Source organism: Nelumbo lutea, chromosome 2 (assembly GCF_056320005.1).
Source record: "Nelumbo lutea isolate HS-2025 chromosome 2, American lotus-T2T, whole genome shotgun sequence".
In the NCBI taxonomy this organism is placed as follows: domain Eukaryota; kingdom Viridiplantae; phylum Streptophyta; class Magnoliopsida; order Proteales; family Nelumbonaceae; genus Nelumbo; species Nelumbo lutea.
The window spans coordinates 106870848-106896361 of NC_142685.1; the positions used below are offsets into that span (position 1 = coordinate 106870848).

The following is a 25514-nucleotide window of genomic DNA, read 5'->3' on the forward strand; positions in this document are numbered from 1 at the left end:
TCCATTTTTATTCATCCGTAATTTGGTAGAGCTTCTTTTCATAACTTAAATCCTTTTGCATCAGGTTTGGATGAAAATGCATCTCAGGTTTTTGAAAAACTGGTGAACTGAAACCAGTTAGTTAATTGGTTGATCAGTTTGGCTTTTCAGTTGCTTTGTTTTTTCATATTTTCAATATATATTATAAAAATATAAATATATAACATAAATACTATATATATAATATTATATTTTAAATAATATGTAATATATAAATATTATATATATATATATACCCACTAGCCCGATCTGTTCAGTTAACCACTATCTTTTCTTTTAGGTCAACTGTTGACCAAAAACTGAACTGGTACCACCAGTTTTTGCAAAACATTGAACCAAAACCAAATAGATCACACAATAGCTATGCCATATGACGCTGACCTGGTAATAGCAATACTCTATTACTATTTTAGAGTAGTGATCATGAGAGAGCACTCAGCAGCCACGTCAATAAAACTGGTGAATCCCACCATGCACATTGGTGGGATTTAAAAAACTTGCTAATAGTTATTTTGGAGCCATTGACTGAAGAGCACTGTTATAGCTCATAACATCTACTAGTGATGCAAACGGATTGGAGCGGATTTGATTCAAATCTAATCCGATATTATTCTTAGTGGATTTGATATGTCTCGATCTAAATTGGAATCTTATTGGCAAGTTGGATCTTCGGATCTAATCCGATTTGGCTTGTTTTCTTTAAAAAATTAATAAATTATTAAAAGAAAAATAAAATATACCAATTTAAATAAAAAAACAAAAAATACAATTATTTTTTCATTATTTTCATCATATATACATGTTTTTATAAAAAAATAAATAATATATTTATAAGTAAATAAATAAATAACATATATATTATATATTATATATATTTATATAAATAAATATATAACATATATCGAATCAAATCTTTTCGGATCGGATAGGAGTGATCTAAATTCAACCAAATAGGATTGAATCTTGGATCGGATCAGTTTCATCCCCTAGCATTTATCTAGGAAGTCAAGAGGGGATAGCTTTTGAGGAATCATCCAATCTAGAAAGCCAAGTTTTTCGTCTAATAAAAGTTTGGTGCATCTTTTTGTCCAAATTGTCGGCTTTTTAAAAGCCCAACAGCCTACTTTTTCGTCTTTTTTCATTTGGTTGGGAAAAGATCTAGTTGCCGAAAGATGCAGTCCCGAAAAGATGTGAAAAGCCTGTTTCGAGTTATTTTCAAGAAGCTCCAAATAGATCTTTTCACTTTTCTTTTGCCTCGTCTTCATGCAGAAAGATGCATGAAAAGATGTACTTCTACCAAACGGTCTATAAGTATAAGCTACCAAGATCTTTACGCAAAAGCTCAATCTTTTGACTGCTTTAAAAAAGACTTGTCAAACGACTGAAGAAAAAAGACAAATTCATGCTTCATTTGGAAGGGCTGAAGCGTTGGTTGAACTTTTCACTGAGTTACTTATAGCCATCTTTTTTTTTCTGTCTGAACAAGAGCAAATTTGAGCTTTCCATAATCCAGATTTTTTACCAGCATTGACTATTAGGCTGTTCGGATGGGGCCTGGCATGCAAAGCCAAAAGCCGCCACAGGAAAGCCCTCTCAAAGGGCACAAATAATGTGGGGCTACAGCCTACAATCCCACGAGCAATAGATAGATGCTGGAAGAGTAATAATCAGGAATTCACATTGCATTCCACATGCAACATCATCACAGCGTGCATCAGGAATATTTATCGTACTTGACATTGGTTGATGTTCTCAATACACGATTGCTGATGTCGATTCAATGAGTGAACTTGAGTCACGAGTAAGAGCTCTCGTTTGACAAACCATTACAGAATGCTTTTCAAAACTCAAAAGGGTTTCTTTTGGCAACATAGCATGGGGTTACCGGTCCAAACTTGCCACGTGAGAGGATGATGTGGCAAGCATAAGCACTTTTGGGCTAGTACTTACCTGTAGGAATGGCAAAGGGGCAAGGCGGGGCCGGTTTTTCCTGCCTCGTACCCAAACCCAAATTTAAAATCTCCACCCCGTACCTGCCCCGAACCCCAATGGAACTAAAAATCCTAACCCCATCCCCATCCCTGCAGGAAATGGGAATCCCAATTTTACCTCGCCCCACCCTGATGATGATTCTATATATTTAATAATTTATTTTTTTTTGAAATCTACTTAAAACTATCAAATCGGACCCCACCCCAATCCGAGTTTTGGGTTTTCCTCGAATCTGCCCCAAGCCCCAATCAGTGGTAAAAAAAACCTCGCCCTGATTGGGGCGGGGAGAGGTGGGGCCCATGGTATGGGTCAAATTGCCATCTCTACTTACCTGCCACTAGTAAGAGCCTGGCTTTTCCTTTGGCCATAAACCGATTCTCTATTTGTGCCAACCATGGCTTTGCTTCTGGCACAAGGAATCCACCATTTGACCTGTAATTCACTCCATACAAATAGAAATACTGACCCTAGAAACAATCACCGCTAGGAACCTAGCGCAAATGTAAAACCTTTTTACAATTAATGCTTTAACCAATGATTCTTGGAGCATTTTCATTTGCATCCACCAGCAAAGGGACGAACGTTCCCTCTCATATTTGTCAAATGGACTAAAGATCCTCGTTTGAGTCAAGTCATCCATGATGTTATCTACCCCAGTACACAATTTCCTCTCTCTCTCTCTCTCTCTCTCTCTCGTGTGTTGTTTGGGGGGGGGGGGGTTTAAATACATGGTCCTAAAAATTGGCATTCATTGTCTAGAAAAATTGAATGTGAAGTTCAAAAAAGAATTGTGTGAAAAAAACATCATTGATAAAAAAAATATCATTTAATCCAGGAAACTCAATCCATACTTTGATGAGAAGGTGAAAAAGGAAAAGTCAATAAATAATTCCAAGAATGTAGTTATCATTTTTTCCTCTCAAGTCATCTGTCACAGGTACTTTGCCAACCAGGGTATCTCTTTGCTGTCTTTCAGTGCGAATGCCACATCATCACTGCCATGTCATAACACATTTTCTAGTCAATTGCTGTCATCTGATGCTAACATTTTAATCGAGATGATTAGAAACTACAGAACAAGCGGAGATATGCAGATTGCAGACCGACAAGTATGATCACACGTTATTTGGACAAGTCCATAAATAATATATGTGCAGAAATATGCAGTCGAATCAGTCTGATCAGTTAGGATACTTGGATACTTAAATATGAATTCTTCAGTAAAAGGAACTAACCTCGGGAAGTTAAGCTGCAACTTTTGTAATCTATGCCTAGCTCCAGCCTCGCACAATATAACTCTGCATTCACCAAGCTTAAAGCTGCAAAAAGGCGTATGCAAGACTCAATATTCATCATTTTAGAGTTGTTAAATAGTAAAGTTTTTTCTAGACAATCCTAGTTTGTTACACACGACAACCATTGCAGAGGCCAAAAGAGGTCAGTTTTATGTTTTTTACACATTGAGATATGTAATACGGTGCTAGAAGCCAATCTAAAATACCAAATTTATTTTGACAAGCTACAAATTCAAGGGGTGTTGATAATTGATGTGGCCAATCCAGAGGGTGTCCCAGTGGAAAACCTGGATTGGTCATTTTGTTACTCTGTTCAACCTGACAGAAATGGAATGTAATTGACCAAACAAAAAATAACTGTCAACATGTCTTGCCCAACTCTCAAGAGCACATCCCAGCCAGGAAATGCTTCACCATTGCTTGCACAGAGACAGGAAATGGTTGTCGCTATCTGCAACGGTTGAAATGAATTAGAAAAAAAATTGAAATTCGCCTTTTAGAACAGGAACCATCTCATCAAGATTAATTATCATCATAAGTACTTGCATCTAAAGATGTTATTGAAAAATGACAAGTTCCTGTTTGGATGTAATTTGTTGCTAAATCTCAGTATGCCTGAGAAGCAAGCAAACCTCATATATTCTGAAAATCAAGTATCTCAGCAATATATATTTTTTTGATGAATAAAGAAAAATTTTATTACTCCAGAAGCTAATAGAGAACTTTAAAACTCATATAACAGCCCTTGGAGGGGCGCAAGCTGGAGCCTCTCCCAAATGAGCCCAAAACAAGACTTCCCAATTTGTCCCTTGCTTAGATAAACCATCAGCCAAACAAGTATCTCAGTAATATTGCATAACAAAGCTATCTTGTATGAAGGAAAATAACAGAATACTGCAGGCTTTAAAAGTTACACCTTGAAATTGAGTGTTCAGATAAGCAGAGACAGAAAATATGTACCTTCTCAAAGGTGGTTTCACCCATTCCAGTTTTGTAGAGCTCATGCACCATAGCAACCAGAAAGACTTTACTCAGTCTGGAACAGTTTTTCATAACCTGCAAAAAGAAAAACGAAAGTCGTTTGCCAAGAAAAGAAAGGATCAATTAGTTGTACGTGGTGATCCAGGAAGTGGAAAAAATGTGCATCCAAGAAAAAAACAAGAAAACAAAGAAAAGTATTGCCAGGACTGAACAACCATCTATGAAAATATCTGTGACAATCAAGTTTCCACACAAATATATAAGTTGTAATTTCTACTGAAAAAGAAATTTTAGAAACCAATTAAATATTTATATGCAGCAGTTGTAAGACATGCTGGCTCCTGTTAGACAAAAACAACCACATAAATATGTACGTAAATACATGCACATGCTTTCCCACCATGCACACACATTCAATCACTAGATATAACTTTCATTACATATTTTTTAAGATACAAATATAATTTCATTATTATGAGGCAGAACCCCAAGAGAACAGCTAGCAAATATACAGTGACTGTACAGAAGGCCTCCCACAAAAATAAAATCAAGGAGAGCATGCATTACAATATTTTTCAGTTACATTATATACAAGGCACAGTCTCTTTATATTGCATAGTACCATGAAGTAAATTATGTCAGAAACATAACTTATTAAGCAGCATGTTTTCCTTTTTCTTAGCTGAACATAATGCATTTGCACCATTACCACCAACAAACTCTCCAAAAGAACAAAGGAGACAAGAACACTAATTCTGTGGTGCATATTTTCAGACAACTGCAGCATTTCAAGTATAAATACTCAGTCATTCATTTTCCTGTTTCTATCTTTCATACATGCTCTCTGGATCCTCTAGTCACAAAGTACTGATGCAGCTCTACGGGTTGTTGATATTAGATCCATATCCAGATGTTAGTAATACAAAGACATGTCAAGACATAATCACATAAAAATTCAATAAGAAATGGAGGATCCCACCTCATCAAGCTTCTTAAATAATTCATTTGGTAGTCTACTTAACGAGTTAAAATTTGTATCTCATCAGGTACCTTCAAATTTAAGTTTTGAAGAGCATTCTAGTGCCTCTTTTTCTTTCTTTCTTTATACAAGAAGAATTGGTGTGGCTTTAATTACTTTCAGAGATGGCATGAAGCAAACAGTTTCTCATACATCAATTCTTAAAAGAAAAACTAAAAAAAAAAGAGAGATGCCAGAGGTGGAGATCCAATATGGGATAAAATAAATGAAATAGTAGCAGATGAAAATTGGTGCCTCTTATTAGACAATCTGATAAAGACATGGAAGAAAGGAAAGAAGCCATGGGTATTCAGAAACGAGATGAAGAAAATTATTCATATTACAAAGGATATGCAAATATTATATCAGTGGACTCCAAGAGCAGCAAATGGATTTGTGGACCAGCTGGCGAAGCAAGGGCCTAATAGGGAACACTGTTTCTGGTCTCAGGTGTAAGGATGTAAAGCAAGTCCTAGGTGGAATCTTAAAGGTTATTGGGGTAGCCGAGGCTACTCATTCTCTGTACTAAATCCATTATCAATTCTTAAAAAAATCACTTTTACTGATAACAAAAAAGAAAAAGGAAAGAAGCCATGGCAGAATAAGTCAAGTTACTGTGGCTTCCTGCATCGGTGGCAATTTTATAATTTTTAGGTGATCTAAATTGTAGTCAAATTGAGATATTTAAAATTGATGTGATAGGTTGTCTGTTATTATTTTGAACTGATAAATTGTCACTTGATGTGATAGGTTGTCTGTTTTCATTTAATAACAATGAAATACCATAAATGTAAGTAAAAGGTGTTCTGGTGGCCTTAAAAACTGATACAGTTAACCCTGTATTGGATGTATTGTATCAATACTTTGAACCTTGGGTAAAAGGTTGGCAGCTGGCACTAAAACTTTTGCCAAACCCTCATGATCATGGATCCTGATTTGTTTTTTCGTGCTCATGCTAGGGTGTCCTTTGGAAATGATGCACTACACCTTTAACTAAGTGAGAGGAGTGGCTGGGATGAAGAAGGGGGAGAGGAAGAGGTTCTGGGGGAGGATATGTGAGAAATTGGGCCTCAATTTGTTTGTAGGGGTCAGACAGGGTCTTGAGGATGAGGATTTGGGATGGAACATTAGGGGTCTGAGGGAAAAGAAAAGCAGTGGTCAGGAATTTAATCAGACGATTCAAACCAGAGGTTGTCCTCCAGGAAACGAAGTCAGAGACCTTCAACCTTAGGCAATGTTTTAAAACGCGGAGGCATGACGTGAGGTGTTCCGCTACCTAGAGGTGTTACGCATAGTTCAGAATGCAAGAGGTGTAAGCCTCCTTAACACAAAGAGGCGTAAGCCTCCTTAAGAGGAGGATTAGGAGGAGGATGAAGAATAAGGGGGATCTCATTTTTTCTTTTTTTTTTTTTAACAAAAATCTTTTATTTTAAGAAGAATAAAGATGAATAACAGTAGTTGAAAGGGGGGGTCTGGGGGGTGAAGCCCCCTAGCCGAAGGGGCAAGGGGCAAACTACTTTCTTTCCCCTTATCTTTTCTTCCTTTTCCTTTCCTTTCCTTTTCTTTCTTTCCTTTTCTCTTTTTTATCTTCTCTTTCTTTTTCTTTCCCTTCCCTTCCCTTTCTTTTCCTTTCCTTTCCTTTTTTTCTTTTTTGTTTTTTTTTTTCTGTCTTTTTATATAAGATGTGCATGAGGCGTAAGAGGCGTGCACCTCTAGCACGCCTCATGAAAAAGGCACAAGAGGGGTAGGCCTCTAGCATACGCCTCAAGGCGTTTTGGGAGTGCTCCAGGCGTAACCTCCCATGCCTTTTAAAACACTGCCAATAGGTTGTCCTCCATTTATTGGAAGCCCTATACTTGCTGTTGTACTAGAATGGTTCCTCACTTTCTTGATTACCAGTTGACCCCTGCTACAACTGCCAAGGTTTGTTTAGGCCACTTCTAGCTCGAGGCTACACCACTCTATCCGTCTTAGTCAATTTTTGAGGCTCTTGTAGAGGCCTCCCCTCCCCCTTCACACTTGATGTGTCTTGGTTGCCACCGGTTCAACACCCAACCAGACCTGAACTATTTCTCCACACTACCAATACTTGAAGCTTCTTTTGAAGCACTAACCTCTTCGGAATCATTGTAGCTGTTCCACCCTTCATCATCAGATTATCTCTCCAATCCGCGTTTGGTCTAGTGTACCGTGGGTTGGGTTTGTCTTGGAGAGAGGGAGGATGTTTCACCCAAGCCAATTGATTAGACTTCTACCCTTGTAAGTTTGACAGAGTGGAGGACCAAGCAGGATCTGAAATACTATCTCCCTTCAACTTGTCCTATTTACAAACCTTGTACAGTATTAAACAAAATCCCATCCCAATTACCACGACCAAAAACCTAAATCAAATATCGCAAAAATCCCTACCACATAACACAAAAATAATCAAACAAAAACACAAATCCATCCAACCCATCCATCCCCTACCTTAATACAATGAAAAGTCACCTTGATCCCAAAATACATTTCCGATGAGAGGCAAATCTCCTACTTTATCCATTTTCTAAGCACATCCATTGTCTAAGATAGAGCTTTCACTTCTTATTTGAGAGGCTTTCTTTAACTTCTTCCCCTTCTTTAGCCCCATTCCAAATACTACCAACTTTAATCTAGAAAAAACTTTTGAAACTTGCACTATTTGGTTCATTTTCTGTCTTCTAAATTTTCTTATTGCATTAGGAATTTTCTCCATCATCGAAGAGGTCTCCCTTCTAGAATTGATTCTTTCCAATTCAAGCATTGCATTCTTCTCAAAAAATTGAGCTGCACCCAATTTACTCTCCTAGTGTTCCCCTCCCCTATGTCTCTGTCAACGTTCAAACTCACATCCTTCTCAGCCATCTGAGAACCGGAACCAGCTGCCTTTGTACCTGAGATAAATGTCCCCATATTCTTCTCCTTCAACTGCTCTCTAGGCTCTTCTTCCACCTCCCTAAATGCTTCCTTTGCAAAATCCCCCCCTCCCCAAGAAGAATAAACCCAAGATTTTACTAATCTCCACCTCTTTGTTCAGCACCATTTCCATATCCGCTACTCTCTCGATTTTGTGAGTCGCATCTATAATTACTTCTATCCCCTTTTAGCTGATTCTACACCATCCTCATTGCCTAAGTCATCATCATCTTATAAGAGTCTAGTTCTATATTTTTGTTTCCTTCTATATACTCTTGAAAAGGGCTTTCCTTTTTCACCCTTTTCATCATCCTTCTCAACATTCTTCTCTGCTGCTTCACTATCTTTCCTGATTTCTGCATCTTCCAATTCAGGCCCTGTTTGAATACTGCCCCCTCTCCCTCTTCTACATTTATCTTCTTCCCCGACTGTTCTCCCTTCTGTCCCCTTCTTTTCTACCGCCAACGTTTCCATCTTTTTGATATCAACTTCTCTTACCCTGTCATCTTCTTTTGAAGGTTCTTTTTTCCGATTGAAAGCATTCATCATCCTTGGATTCCTCCCTCCCTTCTTTGAGTTCTCCCACTGATTCTTCTCTTTCTTCTAGCTCTACCCCACCTGAGGAAGACACAACACAAGTGGCAACTATGTTTGGTAAGTCCCAATTGCTCGAGTTTATCAATGCTCTATACCCAACCCCATGCAATCTAATCTTTTGAACTGCTGGCGGACCAGCCGGTTCACTTCCTCTTCTCTTTTATTGATGGACTCCACCAACTAACCCACTCAGCCCCTTTCGTTGCTACTTCCCCGTGCAAGCCTTATCTTTATTAACAGCATTCATTTCCCCTATTGCATTTGGCTTTGGCATTCAAAACGTCTTACCAGATGTCTTCCCTGCATCCTTTCCAACGTCCATGCCACTACATACATGTGCATATTCAGTTGCACATGCCTTGCCATTTGTAACCCATCTAGCCATGTCATCATCTTCCTCCTTTGTCTTCCCAAACCAGAATGCCGCTTCCACTTCCAAAGCCACCCACACCCTTTTCCATAGGCCTCCGACATGCAGCAAGAAGGATCTTGGAATCACCTCTACCTTGCTCCAGCAACCCTCAAGCGTAATGCTCTCAGATCACGTTTGTTATACGAAAGCAGAGCTCCATGGTGCAATCACCTCCCATTGCCGTCACAATCTGCTCAAGAATATATCTCTTCCAAAGTGAGTGCATTTTGTTGGGAGGTCTTCCATGGTGCAATCAACACTTGTGATATTTTACAGAGGAAGAGACCTGGATGGTGCCTCTCCCCTAATTGGTGCTGCTTGTGTGAATCCAATGGTGAATCTGCTCTTCACTTGTTCATTTCCCGTCCTTTTGCTTGTGGTATTTGGGATCGGTTCTTTTCTCTTTTTGGGTGCAGGTGATACTTTGGACAGATTGGACAGGTTGTTTGATAGATCCACTTTCAGCTGGCCAAAAAGGAGGGGAAGACGGATGTGGAGGTGCACAAGAGCAGCAATAACATGGACCCTATGGGAGGGAAGAAATAAGTGTATATTTGAGGAAAAGAAAAGAAGCAAGGAAGCATTAATTGAAGGGATCATGACAAAAGTGGCCTTCTGGATAAAGACTTTGGAGTTGTTCTCAGATTTCTCTATTGATGATATATTAAGGAACTGGAGAACAATTGCAGCCTCAACTTCAGCTAAGCGGAGGACACTAAAGGAATGGGAACCCCCAGAGGTAGGTTTCATGAAATTAAATTTCAATGGAAGTAGTTTTGGGAACCCAGGGCCCTCTGGAACTGGAGGGGTTCTAAGGAATGAAAGCGGAGTGATTTTGGGAATGTACTCAGGTCCCATTGGAGTGTGTGACTCTGTAACAACAGAATTGAAGGCAGTACTTTATGGGATGCAGAAATCTTTGGAAATGGGGTTCCAGAAGCTAATAGTTGAAGGTGACTCCAAAATAGTAATAAGTTGGTTTAAGCGGAACGAGAAGATTCCTTGGTTTTTCAGAAACAATTTCAAACAGTTCAAGAGGTTCTCAAGGGATATACAGCTGATATTTCAATGGGCTTCTAGGTCAGCAAATGGCTTAGCTGACCATCTAGCAAAGCAAGGGATAAATAGAGCAGAATGCTTCTGGGCTCAATTGTGAGACTGATCATCAATTTGTCTATGTTTTCTATTGTTGGTAGCCGAGGCTGCCTGTTTGCTGGAACACAACAGCCGAAGAAGAAGAAGAAGAACTAGTTTCTGGAAGAAGTGAGGTGAGAAGAAGGTAGAGGGATGTGTAGGAGAGAAATGGAGTTCGTGCAGGCAGGTCAGTGGAGGAGATCCTTGAAGATAGAAGCAAAAAATTTCCTGTTCGAAGAGATGAGAATCAGGGGGAAGGTAAGCCTGAAGGTAAGGGAAGTGAAAAAGGGTACAATATTGCTGGAAGGATTAGAAGTGATCGAGTGGCTAAGAGAGTTCATAGCTGGAGCCTGTTCAAAAGGTAAGCAGATAAACTGGCAGGATTTTAGTACATTAGAAGGGAGAAGATATGTTGTTGAATGTAAGAGGAATAGAAAAGGCTTCTTCATAGTTTTGGCTGAATTTTTTAGTGAGGGTTGAAAGCAACTGGTGTGTCTACCAGCAGGAAAACAGAACCAAGGTTGGGGGGAAGTTGGCTGGTTGTTCAAAGAGTTTTTAGCTCAAAGAGTAGCAAATGATAAAAAAGCCTCCATAAGGGAGGAGAAGGCATATCTCAGCAACAGCAGGGTAGAACAAGGGCCAGTGGTCATGGCAAAAACAAAAGGCCATTGCAGAATGGTGGGAGGTCTAGAGAGAGAAGAGTGGGATAGTAAGTTTGTGAAAGTATTTCTAATTTGAGTATAAATTTGGAAAAGAGCTGCATAGCGGGTATAAATTTGGAGGTAGGGGAGGTCGAGGCTATTGCGGAGTGTTTTGAGTGTTCCACCTCTGCTTGGCCTATGTCTTATTTAGGGCTTCCTTTTGGGGAAAATCCTAGGGAGAGTAGATTTTGGACCCCAGTGATAGAAAAGTTTGAGAAGAGATTAGCCTCATGGAAGAGGAATTATATCTCTTTAGGAGGGAGAATTACCCTAATAAGAGCTACTTGGCTAACTTACCTACCTATTTTTTGTCTGTTTTTAGGACACCAGTTAGGGAAGCTAGGAAACTGGAGAAGTTGATGAGAAATTTCTTATGGGAGCCAGGACAAGAAAAAAAGGATCACTTGGTTAATTGGGAAATTGTGTGCAGAAGTAAAGAAGAGGGGGGTTTGGGACTTGAGAGGGTAACTAGAAAAAATCAAGCTCTGTTAGGGAAATGGTTGTGGCGATGGCCATTGGAAAGAGAGAGGTTGTGGCATGAGGTGGTGGGAAGCATTCATGGGAGGTCAGAGAATGGATGGGATGTTGGTGTATCAAGGCAAGCTATCCTAGCAGCACTTTGGAAGGCTATTCACAACACCCTTCCTCAATTCCTCAATTTTATCAGGTATGAAGTTTGTTTTGGCAACTCTGTCCTTTTTTGGGAGGATATTTGGGTAGGAGACACACCTTTAAAGGATTTGTTCTCTTCGCTATTTTTTGTTTCTTTGTACAAAAAAGAGGTGGTCTCAAAATTTGTCTCACCTTTTGGAACACCCTTAGATCCTACTTGGGATTTTGGGTTTCGTAGAGGACTTAGGGATGGTGAAATTGATTATCTTTCTGTTTTGCTTGGTTGTCTTAATCAGGTTTGTTTGGATCCCTCCAAGCCTGATAAGAGGGTTTGGACTCCTAGACCCAATAGAACCTTCACTTGTGCTTCTTTCTTCAAGTCCATCTCTCAACCTTCTACTCACCAACCCTTTGCATCAAAAGAAATTTGGTGCAGACCAGTTCCCCCAAAAATTATGGCGTTTTGTTGGGAAGTATTCCATGGGAAAGTAAACACTCTAGATAACCTACAAGAGAGAAGACATTTCCTTTGTATTTCTCCTAATTGGTGTATCCTCTGTAGAGCTCACGGTGAGGATTGTTACCACCTATTAATATCTTGTCCCTTTTCTACAGACCTTTGGGCTTGGCTATTTTTGTTGTTTGGGGGTAGTTGGAGTCTACCGGCAGAAATTCACATACTCTTCAACCATTCTACCTTTTATTGGCCTACAACAATAGGGAGAATTATGTGGAGATGTGCTTGTGCTGCCTTGATTTGGACTCTTTGGGAAGAAAGGAATATTAGAATTTTTCAAGAAAAGGAAAGGAGCAGTCAGGATTTGAAAGACTGTGTGTTAAATAGGGCAATACCTTGGCTGAAGACCTTGGAAATCTTTCATCAATTCTCCTTTAATGACCTTTGGAGAAATTGGTCAATAGTAGCGAGGTGTTCATCTCTAAAGGACAAATCAATTACAAGCTGGTCTCCTCCATCCAAAGGCTCACTAAAGTTGAACTTTGATGGAAGTAGCATGGGTAATCCAGGATTATCCGGAATGGGGGGTGCTTTGAGAAATGAGAAGGGAGAGATTTTGTTGCTCTACTCAGGTCCCTTGGGAATTGGGGACTCCATCAGGGCAGAACTTTTAGCTGTTGTACAAGTGGTGCAATTTGCAAACCAGCTGGGGGTACAACACTTAATAATCGAGGGGGATTCCAAAGTGGTGGTGGGTTGGTTGAAAAATCTTGAAGAGGCTATGTGGAGTTACAAGAATGAAATGAAGAAATTTAGTTGGTTGACAAGGAATATGTTGGTCACTATACAATGGGTGGGGAGATCAACAAATACTTTGTTAGATGTGTTAGCTAAGCAAGGGGTAAATAGGGAAGAATTATTTTGGGCTCAGTTGTGATTCTTGCTTTTCTTTCCTAGTTTACTTGTACGGTTCAAGGAGGGGCTGCAGCTCACGCCTCTCGCTGGGATATTGTATGAACTCACTCTAAATTTGCTTCTGAATTAATAAATTTATTATCATTCATCAAGAAGAAGAAGAAGAAGAAGAAGAAGAAGAGAAGAAGATTTCAGAAAGGCGGCATACACTCTTCATCCGGCCCTACAATCTTATATAGATGATTATAAAATAATGTTACATGAATTGACTAGAATGCCCCTGATTAGTGATGGGACACCTAGACAAATAAAACATTAAACAAGTTTAGGCCCAATAACTAAGAATTTAAGACACAAATATGACTAACATCAACACTAAACCAGCCGAACCAACACTCGCCCTCAAGCTAAGCATGGATGTCAGTCATGTTTAGCTTGCCAAGTCTGAGAATTTCGTCGAAGCTAGTCCTTTAGTTAACACATCTGCAATCTGCATCTCGGAAGGAGTATAAGGAGTGCAGAGTTCTCCTGAGACGATTCTTTCTCTAACAAAGTGTCGGTCAATCTCAATATGCTTCGTCCTATTATGTTGCACTGGGTTATTTGCAATGTTGATGGCAGCCTTGTTGTCATAGTACAACCTGAGAGGACACTCGACCTTTATCCCGAGCTCACCAAGAAGGGTCTTAAGCCACAGTAGTTCAGCAACACCATGAGCCATAGCTCGATATTCAGCCTCTGCACTTGATCTAGCAACCACATTCTGCTTTTTACTTCGCTATGTAACCATATTTCCTCCAACAAATGTGCAATACCCAGAAGTAGACTTCCTATCTCCAACATCAGTATATGCCTCAATTTCAATTTTATTGTGTTTTTTGAACATAATTCCTTTTCTTGGGCAAGTCTTCAAGTACCTAAGAATTCTTTCCATTGCTCTCATATGAGGAATCTTTGGAAAGTGCATGAACTGGCTGACAACATGTACAACATAAGCAATATCTGGTCGAGTGAGAAATAGATATATCAACTTCCCTACCAATTTTTGGTATCTTTCTTTATCAAGGTAGTCCTCTCCAACTGATTCCTGTAGACCATGGTGCTGTTCTATTGGAGTATCTGTTGGTCTACACCCCATCATACCTGTCTCCTCTAGAAGATCAAGGACATACTTCTGCTGACATATGTAGATGCCCTCTTGTGATCTAGCAACTTCAAATCCAAGGAAGTATCTCAGATGGCCCAAGTCTTTGATCTCAAACTCAGAAGCCAAGAACTCCTTTAATCTTTTTATCTCTTCCAGATCGTCCCCTGTAATCACCATATCATCCACATAGACGATGAGAAATGTAAGTCGGTTATTCTGTTTCCTTATGAACAAAGTATGATCTACACCACTTTGAGTTTATCCCACTCTCTTCATGACCCCACAAAGTCTCTCAATCCAAGCCCGAGGAGACTGCTTAAGGCCATGTAATGCTTTCCTTAGTTTACATACTTTCCCATCAAAGCCATAACCTGGTGGAGGATCCATGAATACCTCTTCACGTAGATCACCATTTAAAAAAGCGTTCTTCACATCCAACTGATGTAGCTCCCATGAGAAACTTGCAGCTAATGACAATAAGACCCGGATTGTGTTGAGCTTCGCAACTGGAGCAAAGGTCTCTTTGTAGTCAATCCCTTCCTTTTGAGTAAACCCCTTTGCCACAAGTCTGGCCTTGTATCTTTCAATGGATCTGTCCTCCCTATGCTTTATAGTGAACACCCACTTGCATCCCACAGTGCTCTTCCCTTCTAGTAGATACACTAATTCCCAAGTCCTTGCTTTCATTAAGGCATTCATTTCTTCATTCATAGCCTCTTTCCATATTGGATTAGACATTGCCTCTGAGTATCCAGTAGGAACATGCATGGAGGAGAAAGCAGATGCAAAAGAATAATAATGAGGAGATAAACGTGAGTAAGAAACAAATTCAGCAATGGGGTGTCAGATAGTACAAGAACGGATAGACTTACGAAGAGCAATAGGGAGATCTAAATAAGAAGTATGAGTGATAGGATTACCTAGGGCTGCTGAGGCAGATTGATCCGAGTCCGATTGGTTGCTGCCATGAGTTAGAGGGTCTTTTTTCCTTCTATTGTAGGTGATTCTTATATCTTTTTGTTGCCTATTGGTGTCCTCAGTTACATCTGCAGCATCAGGCGCAATGGGAGCCTCACTAGGTTCACTCGGGATGCTACAACTAGGAGGATCAGGAGGAGAAAATGGAAGGCCCAAGGCAGAAAGGGACACAAAAAAGGAGGGGGAAGAAGAATCCTCTTCCATCCCACTAGTCTCCCCTTGAAGAGGATTCTGGGAAGAATGAAAATAGGAGTGAGACTCAAAAAATACATCTTTTGTGACATATTTCTTCTTGGTGATGGGATCATAACACTTGTTACCTTTCTGTGTAGGAGAGTACCCTAGAAAGATTCCTTTCGTAGCCCTAGGATCCAACTTGGTCTTCTTTGGATCCTTTACATGTATTAAACATACACAACCAAAGACTCTAGATGGAAGAGAAAGTCTAGAAGATTAGGGCAAAAGACAGAGAAATGAGTTTTCATACCCAACACCTTGGATGGCATCCGATTAATCAAATATGATGCGGTAAGGATTGCTTGAGACCAATAGTGCTTGGGAACCTTGTGCTGAAATAATAAAGCTCGAGCGGTTTCTAATAAGTGTCTATTTTTGCACTCAGCAACCCCATTCTGTTGAGGGGTACTAGCATAAGATGACTGATGTAGCATGCCGGCATCCTCCATGAATAGGTTCAAAGATCTTTCAAAATATTCAATAACATTATCTGAATGGAATTGCTTAATCTTCTTGTCAAATTGAGTTTCAATCATTTTACAAAATGCCATGGTTATCTATGGCACTTCATCACGTCCTTTTAACAAGTAGATCCATGTGCATCGTGAGTAGTGATCAATAAAACTGATAAAGTAATGAAAGCCATCCACAGAAACAAGAGGTGAAGGGCCCCAAACATCAGAATGGACCAAATCAAAAGGAGCTTGAATTTCATTACTAGAAATTGGATAGAGTTGTACATTGTTTTGACAACTGACACACTTCACAAACCAAACTTGGACTTGAAATACCCTTAACAACACTTGCAATGATGAAAAAGGTAAATGACCTGGCCTAGCATGCCACAAGTGTAACCAAGCTATTGACTCATTATTTTGACTACTGGTAGCAGATGATTGTAAGGCCGAACTGATGTCTGCATCAAAATAGTAGAGACCTCCACACTCATGACCGCTCCCAATCGTTCTCTTCGTCAATCTATCCTGAAAAACACAATGAGTAGGAAAGAAAGTTTAGCTACAGTTTAAATTCTTGGTAAACTTCAAAACAGATAAGAGATTGGAAGTAAGATTGGTAACATGTAGAATAGATTTAAGAGAGGTTCTTGCTTAGGTCAACACCCCCTTCCCAGAGATGGTGGAGAGGGAACCGTCAGCAACTCTCATCTTATCTTGGCTAAACATCAATTGGTAAGAAGAAAATAAAGAGGACATATGTGTCATGTGGTCAGTTGCACCATAATCAATAACCCAAGAAGTAGAGTCTATAGAACTAGTTGTGCTATAAGTAGAGACAATACCTGATCTGGCAAGAGAGGTGGAAGCAAGGGAATTAGTCCTTAGACGGGTTAGGGCCCGACTAAGGACCTCTACCTCATCAGCAGTGAAACCCAAGGACCCAGATGTGGAGGAATTAGCAGTCTGTCCCATGGGAAAAGATGCAACTGTAGATGTGTTTTTCGAGCCATCACCACTGTGACTAGTAACAAGGTTCCCACTTGCTGTTTGATTCTTCTGGGGCTTATTGTCTTTCCTTAACGCACTGAGAGCACTTAAGATGCCTCTTGTCTGAATGAGAGCATTGAGAGCACTTTCACCTCCACAATGAGAGCACTTAAGATGCCTCTTGTCTGAATGCTTGCTTCCCCTTTGGTTTGAAGAAATCAGGGCTGAATGTTCAATAGGTTGTATTTGAGTTTCAACTTGCATCTCTTTTCTCCTAACCTCTTCATTCCTTACTAGATAATAGACATAGTGAAAATCTGGCATTTCATCCATTCCCAAAATTTGAGACCTTATGCTCTCATACATTGGGTCTAAACCAGCCAAGAACTTAAAAGCTCTACCCTCTTCAATTTGTTTATCATGCCTCTCCTTGTCTTTTGCATTCTCCCAATCAAGAATAAGATGATGATCAAGTTCCTCGCATAGTCCTTTTAGGGTTGCAAAATACGTTGCAACTGTCATATCTCCTTGTCTCAATGCAGCAATGTCTTGGTTTAGCTTATAAATTCTGGCATTGTTCTTTCTCTATCCATAAATTTTAGAGACTTTCTCCCAAATCTTAACAGCAGTAGGAAAGTGTTGAACAGTCCTGGCCACTCTTGGAATCATCGAAACAAGCAGCCAGGACATAATAGTAGCATTTTCCTTTCGCCATACTACATACTCCGCACTACCCACTACAGGTTCCTTCTTCTGTCCATCTAAATAACCCGTAAGTTCCTGGGAAGTAATGAAGAGCATGGATGAAACAGACCATTCTTTGAAGTTATATTCATCCAACAATACACTGGTGATCTGCAAGCTGTGCATATTTGGATTTTCCAGATTAGAAGACCTCTCACCAGTTCTATTATCCCTAGAAGACACTTCTCCTGATATTGAAGACATCTCCTTCCTTTTACAGTGATCACAATTGAAAACTCAGTACAAAGAACACTATTTCAGACTTATCGAAGCTGTTGCAGGTCCGAGAACCTCTTGTAACAGGTCTGAAACCAAGAACACTCCTCTGTACTGTGCTGAACTCTTATGGACTAGACTGGGCTTTGACTTCTGCTGTCGTAGACAGTGATCACCCTTATGATCTGTACTAGGACTGTCGAAGTCAGTCCTTCCACCTAGATCTGTTCCACACAGATCTCTCTTAGCAGCCGAATGGCTACTACCTGTTGCAAGATGTCTAGTAGGGCATCGACTTCTGGAACAAAATCCCCTTGGGCCCTACAATCAAGGGAAACCCTAGATACAGGCCTTGTTGTGTTCTATGGTCAGCCCTAGGGTTTCTTCATAGCGGCCAAGATAGGAGAGAGAGAAAAAAAAAAGAATAGAGAAGAGCAGAAAAAAGTGGTGGCTGTAACCAGACAGATGGATTAGTGCTCTAATACCATGTTTGCTGGAACACAACAGCTGAATAAGAAGAAGAGAAGAAGATTTCAGAAAGGTGACATACACTCTTCAGCCGGCCCTACAATCTTATATAGATGATTATAAAATAATGTTACATGAATGGACTAGAATGCCCCTGATTAGTGATGGGACACCTAGACAAATAAAACATTAAACAAGTTTAGGCCCAATAACTAAGAACTTAAGACACAAATATGACTAATATCAACACTAAACCAGCCGAACCAACACTGCCCATGTTTCTGTATTATCTTTTTTCTCTAAGTAATGAAATCTACTTTGATTACTGATAAAAAAAAAGAATATCTCTTCCAAAGATTGAAAGGAAGGCCACTTTTTATCTACCCACAACTTCTTGTTGTACACATTCTATAAATTTAATGAATCTTTTCTGTGTTGCTGATAAAAAAAAAGATTGAAAGGCAGGCCCAGCAGATTCAAGTGAATGCATCCATTATGCTGATGATAGACTAATAGCAGAATATGATCCCTCCCAGTCCAACCACCACAAAACACACACACAAACATTATAACATGATTGATGATAGATAGACTAATAGCAGGATTTCTAAACCAGATACTCATGGTGGTCTTTCTTTTCCATCCCTCTGATTTGGTTAAGGTATATATATTTGTGCATATGTTTGGATTTTCATTTATTGACACCAACTTACTTGTATATGAGGCGTCTGGAACATTTCCTGTATGGCTGCTTCCACTTCAGCCATTCCAACAGTTGCTTTTCCTGAAAAGGCAAGAAAACATGAATGCTAGTTAGAGAACCATTTGCCTAAGGGAAAAGTAGAATATAACTCTCAAAGTGTATAATTAAAGCTAACTGTATCACAAAATGCAGATGAGCAACACCAGAACCACAATCAATGTAAGGATCAAATTACACAATTTTAAGGGACAAGGATGTTTTTGTGGTCTATGCTCTGTCAAACCTAAAGGCTAAACCTATAGCAAGGGTAGCTATTCATGGGCCGGGCCGGGATTTCACCTGTTGTCAACGTAAATTCTGTAGACCTGAGCCCGAGCTCAATCCAACCTTCGGGCCTGGATCTTAGGCCCGAGCTTGGCCCTAAAAAGAGCCCGAGGAAGAATCAAATATAATGATTTCAGAGAGTAACCTCTCTCTGTCATTGTTGTCGGTCGCTGCTTTCCTAGTCATCGCTCGCTGCTGTTGAGTGTTGAGGAAGAACTGCCAATCACCGCTATTGATTGTTGAGGATGGGTTGTTGGTCGCTGCTTTCTTAGTCACCGGTCGCCGCTGTTGGGGGTGAATCGCCAGTCGACGCTATTGAGGATGGGGTCACCACTTTCCTAGTCGCCGATCGCTGCCGTTGATCTCTTGGTAGATGCTCGTCAGTCGCCGCCGATTGTGTAGAAGGGAGCTATCGAAAAACTGAAGAGGTTGGGGGAGAGTATCGAGTATCAACTATGGAGTGAAAATTAGGGTTAAGATTTAAGAAAATAAATTTATATTTTTAATAATATGTATTATATATTTTCGGGCCGGGCTGGACTATCATGTAAAATCCTAAGCCCGGCTCGAAATTAAATCGGGCTTAGATCATTGGGCCAGAGCTCGGGCCTATGGGCTTAATAATATGTCCAAGCCCATTTACAGCCAAGCTGGGCCATCGGGCTACCTGGCCCATGAATAGGTCTTAGAATCTGGGCTAAGTTGGGATTTAGAGTTTAGAAGTGGTTTGAGAGATAATGAGTTTGAGTCTTTTTGTTAGTGTCGAGTATGTAGGGGTATTTCTGTCTTTGTGCTTATGGTTAGGCGCTGATGTGTAAGTTTATGTTAGATCTAAAGTCCCTAACTTAAGTAGGGGCACATGTGACTTTTCCACAATATTTTTGGTAATATAAAATAGACCTGGCCGAATGGGAGGGTTGATTTTTCTCTCATTTGAACCAGACCTTTTCCTCCTTGTCCTCTCTTCTACTCTTCTCCTTTCTCTCTTTCTCTCTTAACTCTTATCAGCCTAACAGGTAGGCCGAACTCTAATATGTTATCTGAACTAAACTGAGCAGATCGGATCTGCCGAGAATTCTGTTCTTTGTGCACCTAGTATAGGGTTTTCTCTTGCTTTCTTTGCCATCAGTTGGAGATAAGGGAAAGGGCTGAAAAGGAGTGTTCACCCTCTTCCCTTGGAGGTTTCTATGCCTCCAGTTGTGGTGTTTGTGGTCGGTTGCTGCAGTTTCTAAGAAGCCCTAATCGATTAAGAGAAGAGGGCTGATTCGTGTGGTGCAGTGGGTGCTTTATGTGGTCTGATTTTTCGGGTGATCAGGTAAGAGGTTCTATGCATTCTCTTGGTGTGAATTAAATGATATGTCTGTTTCAGATAGTATGGTGAGATTTCAGATTGTAGTGTGCTAAGGTTTGTGCAGCTTTCAATGTGATTCGAAAGGGAAGTGTTCCTCAAACAGTGTGGTGAAGTTTCAGGTAGTCGTGAGGTAGGGTTTGTGGTGTAAAGAGTGCAGTTTACAGCAATGGTAAGTGCTGAAATCAGTGTAGTGTGGTCTAGTGTGCCGAATTCAGCAATGGGAGACAATAGTGATAGCAAGACTAGTGTGATGGTTCCTACTGACTACCTAAATGTTTAAATGACTTCCATTAAGTTGAATGGAGAAAATTATGCACCTTGGGCTAAATCTGTAGAAGTCTTTCTTAAGGCAAAGAAGAAGGTGAAACACATAAGGGACGAAAAACCTTCCACCGATTCTCATGAGTATGATGATTGGGAGCAAGCAGATGCACAAATTATCACATGGTTATGGAATAGTATGAACCCAAGATTAGTGTAAATTTCATGTAGTGTTTTAAAACGCGGAGGCGTGACGCGAGGCGTTCTACTACCTAGAGGCGTGAGGCATAATTCAGAACACAAGAGGCATAAGCCTCCCGAACACAAGGAGGCATAAGCCTCCTTAAGAGGAGGGGGGTTATGAGGAGGATGAAAAGGAAGGGGGGATCTCATTTTTTCTTTATTTTTAATAAAAATATTTTATATTAAGAAGAATAAAGATGCATAACAGTGGTTCAAAGGGGGGGTCTTGTTGAAGTGAAGGCGAGCGAGCTTTGGGAAGGAGATGATGAGTGTTCCCCGTGATGAGTATGAGAGGTTTGTTCAGGCCACATCTCAGCAGAACACGACCACTCTCGCACACTTAGGTATGGCTTGTTTGGCATCCACACCCAATCCTTAGATTATTGATTCTGGAGCCTCCGATCACATGACTGGAACTCCATGTGTGCTTTCTTCCCTCTCTCATTGCCCAACATCACAATTTTCTACCCTTGCTAATGGTTCCACATCTTCCATTTGTGGTGTTGGTAATGTTAACATGGACCCTGTATCCTTACCCTCAGTTTTGTATGTCCCTAAATTTCCTTTTAATCTTATGTCAATTAGTAAGTTGACCAAGTCTCTTAATTGCTCCATTACCTTTTACCCCTCTTCGTGTAATTTTCAGGATCTCAAGACGAGGATGAAGATTGGTGGAGGGCATGAAGCTGGTGGGTTGTATTATCTTGATGGTGGTGGAAGTATGTCAACAGCTCTCCAATCGTCTCTTTCTCCTCTCTAGTGGCACTCTAGATTTGGTCATCCTTCATCGAAAGTTTTGAAGTCTTTGGATCATTCATTGAGTCATCTGTCTGTTTTGGATTGTGAGTCGTGTCAGTTGGGGAAACATCATCATGTTCCCTTTAGTCCTAGAGTTGATAACCGTATGTCGAGTCCTTTTTCTTTGGTTCATTTAGATGTTTGGGGTTCTTATAAAGTAATGTCATACAATGGATATAAATATTTTGTCATTTTTGTTGATGATTACTCAAGGATGACGTGGCTCTATTTAATGAAAGAAAGGAGTGAATAGTTTACCATTTTCAAAAAATTTTATGCTGAGATTCACAACCAATTTGGTGTTCTTCATTTCAAGAATACCTAAACCAACATGGCATTATCCATTAGACTTCGTGGACCTACACCCCATAGCAAAACGGGGTGGCTGAGAGAAAGAACCATCATCTTTTGGAAATAGCTCGATCCCTCATGAAGGAATGAGAGATCCATTGTATGGACGCCCAAATCTTGCGGAATGAAGGGGGTGAATTTCAAAAATTTTTCTCTCCCTTCAACTGGGAATCGAATTCTCTATTTAGAAAATCGTATTTTCAAGGATCAATCTTGAACCATAAACTGAACCAGATCTGAACAAAAACAGTAGGGGAAAATTATACCTGATACGGAGAAATAATATCTCCCAATGGAGGTGTTCACGCCCAAGGAAGGATCCAAAGACTGCTCCCACTGAAGATGGCGTAGTGCAGGATGAAGCAGAATCAACATTGTTCTTCTCTAAGAACCTATTCCTTCGCAAGAAATAGTAGGATGGCACGTGAGCACAACTTCCTATCAGTCATTTCACAAAGAACTGATATCAAGATCAAATCTTGACTTCTCCCACAACTGGAGATCGAACTGGCAAGGTAGGCAGCAAGAAGATGGGGGCGAAACGAAAGAATTCTGTAGGGTTGATTTTTTTTCTTTCTTCTGTGATTTCAGTACTAAAGAGGATGTGAATAATTGTTCTCTTAAAGGTTGCCGCCCCTTCCTTCTTTTGTAACTGAAAGAATGGTAGGATCCATCTAATGGATGCCAAGAAAGGTGCGAAATGGGGCAAATTTCAAAAAAATTTCCTACCTTCTTCCAACTGGGAATCATATTCCCTAAATTTAGAATACATTATTCAAGGATCCTACTTGAACCATAAACAAACCAGATCTGAACCAAAAGGAAACAGGAAGGATTATACCTGATCCGGAGAAATAATACCTCCCAAAGTTGGTGTTCACGCCCAAAGAAGTAACCAAGATCCGCTCCTGCTGAAGATGACACAGCTGTGGATGGAACAGAACCAGCATGATGCGTCCTACACACTGGATTCTTCACAAGAACCCTCTGGAAACCTTGAACACCGAATCCTAGTGTCTTTCTTGCAAGACTATTGTCAAGAATTGTTTTCTTGACTTCCTGTTGCTGCAAAGATCCAATCTTCCAACAGGTAGTGGCGGCAGCTGAAGGAGGAGAAGTCTAGGGACGAAGATGGCAGAATTGTCTTTTCTCTCTGGAGTCTGTGAGAGATCAAATCTCAGATTGCAGGATGTGTTTCTTGCTTATTCAAACCCCCTAGTTCAAAATCTGATATTTCTGCTAGGGTTTTCTCCTCTTTCTTCTTGATTAAGAAACCTCCCAATATTTTGGGAGTTATCCCAATCCAAATCAGTATTTGGATAGATGTCAATCTTAATCCTATCTGCAGATTAAGTTAGTTAACTCCTGATCTTATCAGGAGGTTACCAGATTCAAATCTAATTTGAATTTGGTCTCTTAGAGTGGATAAGGTCAAAGACCCAATCCTTTTACTAACACTAATCTCAGATTCGCCCTATGAACTGGTGATCATATCAGCCTAGTTCGAAATGGGCTTTTGGCCCATTAAGTGTTCAGTGTTTAACTAGTTTTCAACCTGCTGCCCAGTTGGGCTTCTTTGTATGGCGTGGGACCCAAGCATTGATCTACACACCAGCCACATGGGTTCGGCCCAGCCTTTGTTACAAGGCCCAGCCGAATTCACTGAAAGACTCAGTGACCCCCTTGAGCCCATCACATGGACCCTATGGGCCCAACACTTACATTAAGTGGTCCCTGGGCCAAGCCATCTTATAAAAACCCAGGGACTATGGGCAGGTGCAAGATTAGCCCATCAGGTATTATCCTAAATGGTCTTACACTTAACCTCTCAGCCCTTAATGATCAAGTACTGCCCGACAAGAGAAGACATCTCCCTCGGCTGCAAGGAATAGTGCCGCACTATCTACTCACATGGATCCCGGGAATTAAAACCTTTTGCAAATGTTTTTGAAACCGTACATATATATATAATATATATATATATATATATATATATATATATATTAATTTTGCAAAACAAAATTCCAATGATTGAAATCAATTGCCGGCAGTTTGGTTTCCATCAGAGAGAGTGCATTCCCGATCATTACCATTGTCCGACAAAGGGGCTGATCCTGTCACTATGATCATTCACTCAGATGAATTCTCAGACTGTCCCAACATATCCAGGTTTTGACCCCCACTAAGGATCTCACTGATTGACATATCAAAGACAGCCCGATCCGATACATAGTGAAGTGTCATAATCGAGTCCAGGGGTCAGGTGTAACTTTTCAGTTTTGCCCATCTGTCTCCAAGGTTTAGGGCAATACTGGAAATTTGGTCCGGTTCAAGGGTTTAAGCAATCCCATACTGCATGTGCCTTGGGTCTTACCCTGATGGCTGAAACAAGCCATCCCAACACTTGGTGGCACACCAGTATCAGCCTTGGCAGGATAAATCTCCCTAGACTTATCCAATGGCTGTGAATATTTAAAACTAACACAAGTTTCTATAAGTGTCCAGTTTTAGGGTCTTACATAGAATTATACCAAACAACACGAATCAAACATACACTTTAATTTATTTCCACTAAATAACAAAAGTACATCAAATCCGATTGAAGCTAAGGGCATACAAGACTGTCTAACAGTAACTCTAAAGGATCAACTCCTAATCCAATTAGGAGTTGCTAATCCAAATCATATTTGGATCAGGCATCCCTTTAGGTGATAAGGATAAACCTTTATCTCATCTCCAGATTAGATTAGCCTTCTCCTAATCTCACTAGGAGGTTTCTAGATCTGAATAACATTCAGATCTTGACTCTCTGAGTGGATAGGGTTAAGACCCTATCCTATCTGCTAATCCATCTCAGGATTTGCCCCATATTTAACTAATTAAATAGCCCAGTTCGAAATGGGCTTTAGGCCCATTAAGGTTAAGTGCTCACTTAGTCTTCCTATTTGTTGCCCAGTTGGGCTTCCTTGTATGGCGTGGGACCAAAGCATTGATCTACACGTCAGCCACATGGGTTCGACCCAACATTTGTTATAAGGCCTGGCCGAATACACTGTTATGGACAGTGCACCCCCTGAAACCCATCAAATGGGTTCTATGGGCCCAACACTTACCCTAAGTGGTCCCTGGGCCAAGCCACATTGTAACACCCAGGGACTGTG

At 40.3% G+C, this 25514-nt stretch overlaps 1 protein-coding gene across 6 annotated transcripts in view; it reads right to left on the reverse strand.

The window, feature by feature from the left end:
- Positions 1-2819: 2819 nt before the first annotated feature.
- LOC148872559 (origin of replication complex subunit 1B-like) overlaps positions 2820-25514 on the reverse strand; it is a 72813-nt gene continuing 50118 nt past the window's right edge. For 2 of the 6 annotated variants that reach the window (XM_088972249.1, XM_088972250.1), the window contains 6 exons: positions 19495-19769; positions 19036-19106; positions 4287-4382; positions 3701-3777; positions 3267-3350; positions 2820-3026 (listed from right to left, as the gene is read on the reverse strand). In XM_088972249.1, coding sequence (XP_088828375.1) covers positions 2963-3026; positions 3267-3350; positions 3701-3777; positions 4287-4382; positions 19036-19106; positions 19495-19507 — 405 coding nt within the window. In that variant the 5' untranslated portion in view covers positions 19508-19769 and the 3' untranslated portion in view covers positions 2820-2962. Of the gene's footprint in view, positions 3027-3266; positions 3351-3684; positions 3778-4286; positions 4383-19035; positions 19107-19364; positions 19823-25514 lie in introns of those variants that run through there. The other 4 variants (XR_016107738.1, XM_088972248.1, XM_088972251.1 and 1 more) reach the window with 4 other exon arrangements.